We start from the raw sequence: 10,303 nt of genomic DNA, 5'->3' as shown, positions 1-10,303 counted from the left end.
AGGCAATGTTGTAGCACATGTTTGTGCTAACCAATTTATTATTTTTGCACGTGTTTTTACATCCAATCACCGCGCACTTAATTTTAATTACATTTGCACAAAAAAATTTATTGAAAATCGCTTAAAAATCACTGAAATAAACCACCGACAAAATACACATAAAGAAAGAAGCAAACCAGAAACAGCAAACTTCAAAATACGAACGTCACACCCTTTTTTCTCAATTGCTATTACAAATGGCTGCTTCTTAACCGGTCAGATCTGTTCTAATTGGTTCATGGCTCCATCCCGTGTAAGCAGTGTTACCGTTGTACGACTAAAGGGAAAATTTTACCCTTTTAAAGCGCCTATACCCTTTGACACGACTTTTGGAAAATTTTGATTTTTTTACCCATTTCCAAAATTATGTGCGACTTTTGCCCCTTTTTAGAGATATTTTTAGGAAATGTTAACAGAACCATGCTATTAAAAAAAATTTCCTCTTGCAAGTACGAAAAAATGCATCACTTAAAACTTTTAAAGTAATTGCAACTTTTTCCTTGCAGCAACTAGATTTACGTTTATGCTTTCAACCCTGTTTTGTGCAAAGCTTGTCCCGCTATTTTCTTTTCCAATTCAACGGATTTATTCTTTTACTAGCCCTTTTTTGCGACTTTCTGAAAATTCTCAACGGCAACACTGCTTGTAAGGCTTAGTAATCAGCGTTTGTGCTCCTAAGATAAGCCAACGAGCCAAAATATGGGTTTAAATCGCTGTTTTACTTTTTACTTTTTGACAATTTATTTTTTGGAAAAAATGAAAAAAAAATTATTTGACATTTAAAAAAAATACTTGACGTTTTAAAGACCAAATCCTCATCATGTGGTGGTTTAAATCTTCCTTCGGGGGGCTTTAAGCCAGCACGAACCAAGCGGGAAGCTCCGTGTGGAGCTTGGTTGACCACCCATCTGCGTAACTGCGGGTGCCGTGTTCCTCCAATCATACACACGGAGAGGACCATACCGACGATTCCCCCATGCTCGTCCTACCTACTAACCCTTCTCTCCCATCTCGCCCTACCCTTCCACCCAAAAAAATTAGACCCACCCATTCAGGAAGTTCTGAACTGTCCTCGGACAAGACCAAGCAAGCCAGGGGTGCAAAGCCTGTGGCCAAGCCCTCTCTGGAACGATGCCTCAATGGCATCGAGACCCCTTTCCGGCAACCGGTCTAGCCATATCAACAGACAAGCTAGCGAGGATATAAACCTGTCCGGTGCTGATAGCAGACCCACCCTCGCAGATAGGCCTTCGGGAGGCAAGGGCAGCCCTTTCAAAGGACAAGCTAGCCCTGCTGCCGTCCCCGCCACTCCAGGAGGCAAGGGAGCACCAATAGGTGCAACCCCTAAAGCGGCGTCGGCGACATCAGACCGCATGGCAATGCAGCAATGGGCAGCTTCCTTCTGTTCTCTATTGGCACTTCGATCTTCCCCACCTTCCAATTGTATGTCGGCAGGTCCTTATTGCAGGATCTTAAGTTCCGCTCTATTTTTTCAGGCTCGGCCGGTCTAGCTGGGATCCAAACCCGAGCCCTAGGTCTGCTAGGAATCTCTTCCTTGCTGACTGCCTCGAGTTTGGCTCCCGGCCAAACCTCACCTACCTTGCTGACGGCCAACCTGTAGAGCTGGGCTGACCTATGGTTCTCGCAAGCGATGAGCTTTGCCCTACCTTGATACCAACCAGAATCATGGCAGAGAGGAGGGGGTCCAGGGTTTTCCTCTAAGACCTGGAGTAGAATAGCCTGCCCAACCTGCCTCCATTTCTCCTTCGGGATAGTCCCTTCCTCCCCCCCTCTGTCAATGATGGCCAGTACCTCACCGCCTCCGTTAACAACATCCCTGAAGGAGGGGTATTTATGGCCACCTGTTCTCTGTCGTTTGGCGACCCCCCCTGCCTGTTCAGCAGATCGTTGCCTCTTTGGAGCAGTGCCTGCCGGTTTACCCAAGCTGGCTACCACTCTCCTTGCCCAGTCCAACGACTTAAGTTCGTCCTCCGTCAGCTGTTCTGTCGGCAGGTCCATTAGCCTATTTACGACCCTAATGGCCGCCTTTTTATCGTAGTACGCCTGCTTCGAGGGGCGGACATGTTTAGCCGGCCCCACCTGACCTGTAGTTGCAACCTTTTTTGAGCTGCTGGGTATATCAGCAGCATCCAGCCGTTTTAACCTTGAAGCAGGTGCCGCACCCCGCCCGTGGGTTGAGGTGTGCCTATTTTGTTGTCTAAATTCCCTAGGCGGAGCTGACGTCGCAGCTCCAGCCGAGAAACGGTTGGAGACCGGTTTTCCCAGGCCTCCACTCCCCCCTCCTGCCTCCTACGTTACTCGTACTAGGACCAGCCCTGCCGCTAAAGCCCCCTCTACCTCCTATCACTGGCGGTCTGATCAATGTCTTGCCCGAGGCTGTAGCATCAATCGGAGCCACCCCTGTCAGTTTTTTTGGAGGGCCGTCCTCCATGGATTTTTTTGTATCTTTAGAAATTGAACTCATACTTTTGGTCCCACCAGTGTCGGACAATCAAGATCCGCCCGCACAGAGGTCCGTGTGTGCAGGTAAGGCTTGATAGAACCGGAGGTCGCCAGGTATCCGGAGCACTCCCTTCGAGACTGGGCTAGTTTTTAATCTGGGTCCCCAGCCAGGCTGAACATCAGCACGGGTCGTCTAACACCTTGTTCCAACCCAGAGTTTTTTTCACCTCCATTAGAGTGGTCCAAAAACAATAAAGTCGCAATTTTAATGCCGCCATCTCCTAGTATTGTTCCATACCGAAAACAAATATACCCATTTTTTTTTATTTTGAAATCAAAAAATATTTAGGGAGTGCTCAAAGCGCTCAAAGTTTTCCATGTATTTTATATGGAGAAAAAAACAATTTTTCGTAGAAATGGTATAAAACTCTTGAAAATCAATATTTTTTGACCGGAAAACTGTGGTTCACCTCAGGAGACTTTCACTGTTAATATCCAATTGTTTATTTAACCATTTTTTAATATTAAAGATTTTTTATTGGTCCCCCCATTGCATTTTCTGAGGGTTTTGGAGGACCTATAAAATATAGTTACCATGAAAAAATGGTTAAAGAAACAATTGGGTATTATTACTGGGAATCCCCTGAAGATAAGCAAAGTTCTCCGATTGAAAAATATTGATTTTCAAGGATTTTACACCATTTCTACGAAAAGTGGTTTTTTCCCCATATAAAATACATGGCAAACTTTGAGCGCTGTGAGCACTTCCTAAATATTTTCTTATTTCAAAATAAAAAATAGGGGCATATTTGTTTTCGGTATGGAACAATCCTAGGGGGTGGCGGCATTAAAAATCCGACCTTATTTTTTCACATACAATTTTGGACCACTTTAACCTCCATAGGCCACGATCAAAACAGATTTCCATATAACTTAGCTATTGAGGAGCTTAAGCACATAGCACTGATTTCTGATCTTAGCTGGACAGCATTCTGACATCGTACAGAACCTAAACTGTAGTGCCCATTACCAGTCGGCACCCTCGAGGAGGGTTCAGCCGGAGGGTTTTCGCCGACCTATTGCACCCATACTCGTACCAGTCTTTGAAGCAGTGTTACGACTTAATTGTATATCCCACAGTGCACACAATCGAAAGATCACTATATTACAAAGAAAACACTCTCGCGGCCTTCCTGGACATTGGGGGTGCTGTCAACAATGTATCTCCTGCAGCGATAATCTCATCTCTGACACATCTGAGAGAAAGCAATTCACTAACCTCATTTATTGAACGAATGTTAATCGGTCGAGAAATAAGCGCAGGATTAGGTGAATCAGTAATAAAAAGGTTCCCCGTCAGGGGTACATCCCAGGGGGGTGTAATATCACCGCTCCTGTAGAACATGGCAGTAGACAGCTTCTTTGAGAACTTGAAGATATCGGCGGTTAGATAATTGCATACGCCGACGATATTGTAATAGCTATCTCGGGTAAACATCTCTCAACATTGACAGATCTGATCCAAAGATCCCTCAACAAACTATCGGTGTGGTGTAACAGGCGAGGACTGGGAGTGAATCCTCAAAAAACAGGCCTTGTGCTGTTCACTAGGAAGCACAAGATACCTGACCTCGGGAACATAACCAAATATCTAGGTCTCATAGTAGATAGGAAACTAAACTGGGGGCCCAACGTTACAGATAGAGTGCGCAAAGCAACAGCGGCACTGTATTCCTGCAGCAGGGCAATAGGGAAAAGATGGGGGATGGAACCCAAAATATTACACTGGCTATACACGGCGGTGGTTAGGCCAATTCTCTATCACGGTATAGTGGTCTGGTGGGACACTCTTGGGAAAGGGGTAAACTTCAAAAAAGTGGACAAGGTTCAAAGACTTGCGTCTACACTCATAACTGGTGCGATAGGAACAACACCACCAAGGCACTGAATGCCCTACTGAATTTTCTTCCGGTGGACCTACATGCCAAACAGGTCGCAAGTGGTGCAGCAATTCGAATGAACATTCTAAATAAGTGGTCAAATACCAGTCATGGTCACGGTAGCATACTAACGGAGTTTCCGGGTTTTCCCGGATTGGTGGACTATGCACTTCCGGAACTTGCACCCGCTACAGCGTTCGCGACCCTCCTACCCTCAAGGGAAGAGTGGAAGCATGACGGTGTAAGTAGTGGAGAGTCCATCCATATATACACAGATGGCTCAAAGCTCGAGGGAGGGGTTGGAGGAGGTTTATACTCCCATCACCTGGGAATCTCCCTCAGCTTTCGTCTCCCGGACCACTGTAGCGTTTTTCGGGCTGAACGATGGCAAACGACAGAGCCACTAAACTGATAAAGTGTGATATGATATTCCAAGTTGATATCTACATCTTCACTGACTGCCAGGCGGCAATAAAGTCCCTCACGAAGCAGTCGACAACCTCCATGGTAGCCATGAAATGCCGCGCATCTCTTAACGAGATGGCTGAGTCATTTCGTCCAAAGGTGATATGGGTTTCGGGTCACTTCGGCATAGAGGGGAACTGTAAAGCCGACGAACTGGCGCGACCTGGCACGAAACTTCCATTTGAGGATATAAACGACGAAATAGGAATAGCCTTGCAAACTTGTGAGCTACTTATCTCCAAGAGGCTTACTAAGGTAGCGAACGACAGGTGGCAGGACGAAATCACCTGCAAAACTGCCACACAATTGTGGCCGGTGCTCAGCGCCAAACGCACTGGCCTACTACTGAGTCTAAATAAGCCCAATATTGGATTATTAGTATCTGTCATAACAGGACACTGCCTAATTGGCAAGCACGCCTATCGACTTGGCCTAAGTTTACATGACTTCTGTAGAAGTTGTCAAGATGAAGAGGAGCAGGAAACGATTCTGCACCTGTTGTGGCAGTGCCCTGCTCTATCCAGACGAAGACTCTCCACTCTCGGTAGGCAGTTCTTCGACGACTTGGAGGACCTTAGATGCGTCGAAATCAGGGATCTTCTAAAATTCGTTCAAAGTTCAAATTGGTTTTAGGAGGGATTGGGAGTTGCTGACCCCACATGCGGCATCACAATGGGCTCTGAGCCTAAGTGTGTCTTATAGACGACCGCGACAACCTAACCTAACCTAAAGACCAAATAGTTAAAAAAAAAAATTAATTAGTTTATCTGCTGATACTAGGTACCTGTTCAATATGCCTTGGTAGGACTAAAAAATTTATTTTAATGTGTTTCCTTTTTAAGAATTTGTCAAAAAATGGAATGTTTTGTTTGCTTTAATACTTCTATTTCTTGATTGAGCGATTTTGGTCGAATTCAATAAAGCACGCCAGTCGATTTTCTTCCGTGCAAACTGACGCCGATTGAAAATGCCAAATCCAAACCAAGTCCTTCTCCACCTGGCCTTTCCATCGCGGTGCAGACATTCCTCTTCCTTTGCTACCAGTATCATGATCCCTGTTGTATACTTTAAGAACTGGAGCATTTGTGTGCCTTCGTACGACACCGCCGAGCTGCAGTACTCTCGCTCCCTTTCCTTTCGATTCGACAAAAATTACGTGCGAAAGGATGTAGTAAAGTTTTATTTTGACAGACAAAAACAGAAACATTAGGTGTGTACTCGTATTGAGAGGACAAAATTCTCCAGCAGCAAAAGTTCTGAGAAGTTAGCAGCATTCGCTCTCAAAGAGACGAAATATCAACAGAAGTACGAAAACGCAAAATTTGCAAAAACTTGCAACCTTCGAAACAGCTGATCACTTGCACAGTTGCCACTGGTGATTAATTTGGCAATTTATTTTCTGTTTGGTACATTTTCCCCCGATTTGGCATTTTATACAAGTGAATAGTTTTCGATAAGAAAAACCTTTTTAAAATACAAATTAATTATATCGGAATGAATAAGTTATTTTTCTCATAATTACTTGTGATATCACATGGTGACGCATTCAAAAACAAGAGTTTCTCCTCCAAACACCCATCATTGATCCAAAATAAATTTAATAGACATAGCTAAATATGTAGCTTTAAAATTATAAAATTCATTTTAACAATCAACCTACCAAAACCGAAAACTTCAGCAAAAAACATGCTGCATTTAAATCTAGTTTGGTATGTTTAAAGGAAAATTATGGTACAAACGAAAAATGTCATACGGCAACCATAGTCAGCACACACTAGAGTAAACCAACTGGAGATTAATAGCAAATTAACGAAAAATAAACTCAACAAACGTTGTGCTTATTAAATTTACTCACTTTTTCGTTGTATACTAGCATTAGTAATAAAATTTGCAATAAATAACTCAAAATGGCCATATTTTCTTTTGTTTATTTACAAACATGTGTTTGTGATCAGCTGATTTTCTTACTTGCAAGTTTTAGCTGGGAAAAATTTTTCCAGCAGCTCTCTTTCACATTTTGCTCTCTCAATTTCCCCTACTTCACAAGTTTTTTGGGTACGAGAACGCAAAACCAGTAAAAGTTTTCTAAAACTTAAGATAGTTGGGCGTACGAGTACAGTCCTATTAAAACATGAGAGCATGCAAATTCGCAACTTTCTAATCAGACTTTTTTTTTTTTAAATTTTGAAAATGAAGTTTGTGCTGCCCATTAAATTTTAGTTGATTTTTGGTAATGTTTTTACTGAGAGTTTCTTCCATACAAACTATGTTCGACAATTCTTTTTATATGGAAGACACTGTCAGCAAAAAGAAAAATGCTAAAAATCAACGAAATTTTCTGGCAATTTCAGACCTGCACTTTATTAATTGGTTCAAAAGCTACATTATCAAACATTTTCTTAAGGATCTGATCAGAAATTATGATCTGATGAAAAAAATCTGAGCCAATAATTTTGTACTCTGTGCACGACATTTTGAACGTATTTAGGTACATATTAATTAATCAACCCTTTGCACTTACCGATTGCTTTTTCATAATTAAGTTAAAAAAATATGTAAATTCCAGGCTGCCTGTTTGCTTGGAGGTAAGTACGTCTGAGTTCCCTCTGTGTGCTTCTTCATTTAAGAGGACTAGAGACTTACCTTATAAGATCAGGCTATGGCTTATGTGTTAGAAAATTATATGGTATTGGAAAATATTGCTATAATAACTTGGTTTTATTCATCACTTTATACAACTTCATTATAACTTTACTCTCATATAATTATACAGTAATACTTAAATAAATGGATTCATTATAAGGCAAGGCATTTGTGAATAATTTACAATTACATACACATACACATACACATATTTAATTATTTTATAAATATTTATTTCTACTGTTGGCCATTTATTATTTTGTATGTATGCATATGAACTATGCAATTATCAGTTAAGTCTTATTGCGCTTTAAGATGTATGTACTATACATACATTTTTAACGTATAAAATTTAGAACTTGAGTCCAATAGAAATATTTTAACTGGTCGTTTTTGGATGTATGTACATAAATATGCCCATACTATGTAATACTCGTAACAATGCATATCAATAAGTCATATACACGCTGAATATTTTATTCATAGTCTAATATTAAGTATAGAGGTTAATACCTGTGTATAAAAATATTTTTAATACAAAATAATTCGTCTATCTATTGTAACGTACCAAAAATCAGCCAGTCAAAAGACAAAAAGTAAAATGCTTAATTGAACTTGAATTAGGATCTAAATACATATACTCAGGCATTTAAGAAATGTTCTATAAATCAGAACCTTCCCGCTTACCACGAGACATGGTTGAAGTTGCATCAGTGATGTAAAGGAATAGATCCTCAGGAATATGGCAACGATCCAGTTCACGACCAAGGGCAAAATACCGTTTTCTGAGCAGATGTGCAGTGGCCTTTGGCTGACGATTGCGTGTGAAAACCCCTTTTTTATTTCCGCCTACGCGAGTTATTGCTAATGAGAAAAGATAAATTTTATTAAAAACAAAATGGCTCAATATGCAACGTACATTGTGCTGTCTTGAAGTCCGCGAAATTCCAAACGAATTCGCCAATGAACCATTGTTTTTTTCGAAGAATGTCAAAGGCTTTAAAATGTTTAGAGAATAACTCGTTTTGGTATTCTTCTGACCAAATGTAGGCAGGAAGCAAATGTAATCCTTCGATGGTGTCGGCACCATATTCTCCAATCATGACTGGCTTGTTGTGTTTTTTGTTCCAAGCAATAGCTTCTTCAACAACGTTTGTGGTGATCATGTCCAATTTTCCGGGATTGCTATACCATCCGTTATAGCGGTTGAAACATATTACATCTAAATGCTTAGCCTGTAGGGCATATTTTCTTAAAAAAAAGGCGAACTTTCGATATGCCACGTGAGATACTTACAGCTCTATCGCTGCCCGAGGGAACTGCAATGGCAGCTGTTACAGGCCTTGTGCTATCAAGTGACCGAGTGAAATTAGCCACAAACCTAGTGAATACAAATATATGGACATGTACATGTACTTACATACATAACATAAATAAAGAGCTAATTAAATCTTACTGAAAGTGGGAATCCGCTTGGAATGGACTTGTACGAGGTTCATTGGCTATGGACCACATTATCACACTTGGATGATTCCGATCACGATGTATGAGTTGCTCCATGGCAGACTTATGCTTGTCCAATAACGCCTGGTTATAGTTGCTATATTATGGCATAAGGCATAACACTTATGTATAAAATCAAGCATCTACTATAAGAATCAGTTTATTTTAAAATACGTACTCGGTATCCACACTAGGACATTCGTCGATTATCATAATGCCATTTTCGTCAGCAAATTGCATAGACTCTTCAGAGTACGGATAGTGCGACGTTCGATAAGCATTTGCACCAATCCATTTTAATAAGTTCATATCGCGCGTTAGAAGCGCAAAATCTAGTCCTTTTCCACGTATCTGTTGATAAGAAAAATTTGTTTGGTATGTATTACGGAGTAGTTGTACATATGCATATGTATTGTAAAGAATTTCTACTATCCAGCCAGCAAAAAATCCGAAAACCGATCCGAAAAAGGACAAAAAAGTGGATGGAATGCGGATTTTTGTCCGTTTACTGATTCCATTTTCGGATACTTTGACGATCCGTTTTCCCACTAAAGTGTGCGGCAGAAACGTATGTAAAGAAAAGTATCGAAAATAGTTGTGAAACGGATACGTATTCAGCTGTTTTTTCTGAAATTTGTCTGCTTGAATTTTTCGTCAATACGCTTTCCTTCTGCACTTCACAGATACTTTTTCATGGTTCAAAAGAAATAAACTTAGGAAGCGCCTGATGGAAATCGAACACGGCACACTCCACTGCACGCTCAGCCACTGCCGACTACGCATGCATGCTTTCAAATGTTTAGCTTGAGCAAATAAAATGTAATTATTGCTTTCAAATGGCATCACTGAGTGAGTGAGAATGTGAGAATTCACCTTCGGGCCAGAGATATTTTAGTGCGATTCATGAAACGTCGCAAATTGGCATTTTTGGCCGAAGTGTCAATGTTGCGAAACTAAATTGTATGAAAGACCTATCGCAGCTCCGGGTTGGAAATATACATATTTTTTTCCAAACTGCCGCCCATAAGTAAAAAATAAAAGTTTTTACAATTATATTTCGAAGCAGCCTTACCTGGTATACTGTTTTTTGAAGTACTCGAAGACAAAAAACATGTGTTTCGCGATTTCGACTTTGCAATAATTAAGAGTGTTCGCTATGCAACTCCCAGTAATAAAGTTCAGAGAATAAGGTGTCTTACTCTCCCAAAGAGAGAAACTTACTAAGTTTTGCGCGAACAGGAATTAGCAAA

At 41.0% G+C, this 10,303-nt stretch overlaps 1 protein-coding gene across 3 annotated transcripts in view; it reads right to left on the bottom strand.

The window, feature by feature from the left end:
- Nucleotides 1-7,604: 7,604 nt before the first annotated feature.
- Nucleotides 7,605-10,303, bottom strand: part of LOC118742405 (beta-glucuronidase-like) — an 82,832-nt gene continuing 80,133 nt past the window's right edge. For all 3 annotated transcript variants that reach the window (XM_036474459.1, XM_036474461.1, XM_036474460.1), the window contains exons 6-10: nucleotides 9,232-9,404; nucleotides 9,007-9,150; nucleotides 8,847-8,931; nucleotides 8,470-8,785; nucleotides 7,605-8,414 (exon numbers count right to left, since the gene is read on the bottom strand). In XM_036474459.1, coding sequence (XP_036330352.1) covers nucleotides 8,212-8,414; nucleotides 8,470-8,785; nucleotides 8,847-8,931; nucleotides 9,007-9,150; nucleotides 9,232-9,404 — 921 coding nt within the window. In that variant the 3' untranslated portion in view covers nucleotides 7,605-8,211. The remainder of the gene's footprint in view (nucleotides 8,415-8,469; nucleotides 8,786-8,846; nucleotides 8,932-9,006; nucleotides 9,151-9,231; nucleotides 9,405-10,303) is intronic.

This window comes from Rhagoletis pomonella, unplaced genomic scaffold, assembly GCF_013731165.1.
Source record: "Rhagoletis pomonella isolate Grant_MI unplaced genomic scaffold, Rhpom_1.0 Rhpom_scaffold_00007, whole genome shotgun sequence".
Lineage (NCBI taxonomy): Eukaryota > Metazoa > Arthropoda > Insecta > Diptera > Tephritidae > Rhagoletis > Rhagoletis pomonella.
Note: the sequence above shows the minus strand (reverse complement) of the source record. Positions and strands in the feature narration are given on the sequence as shown.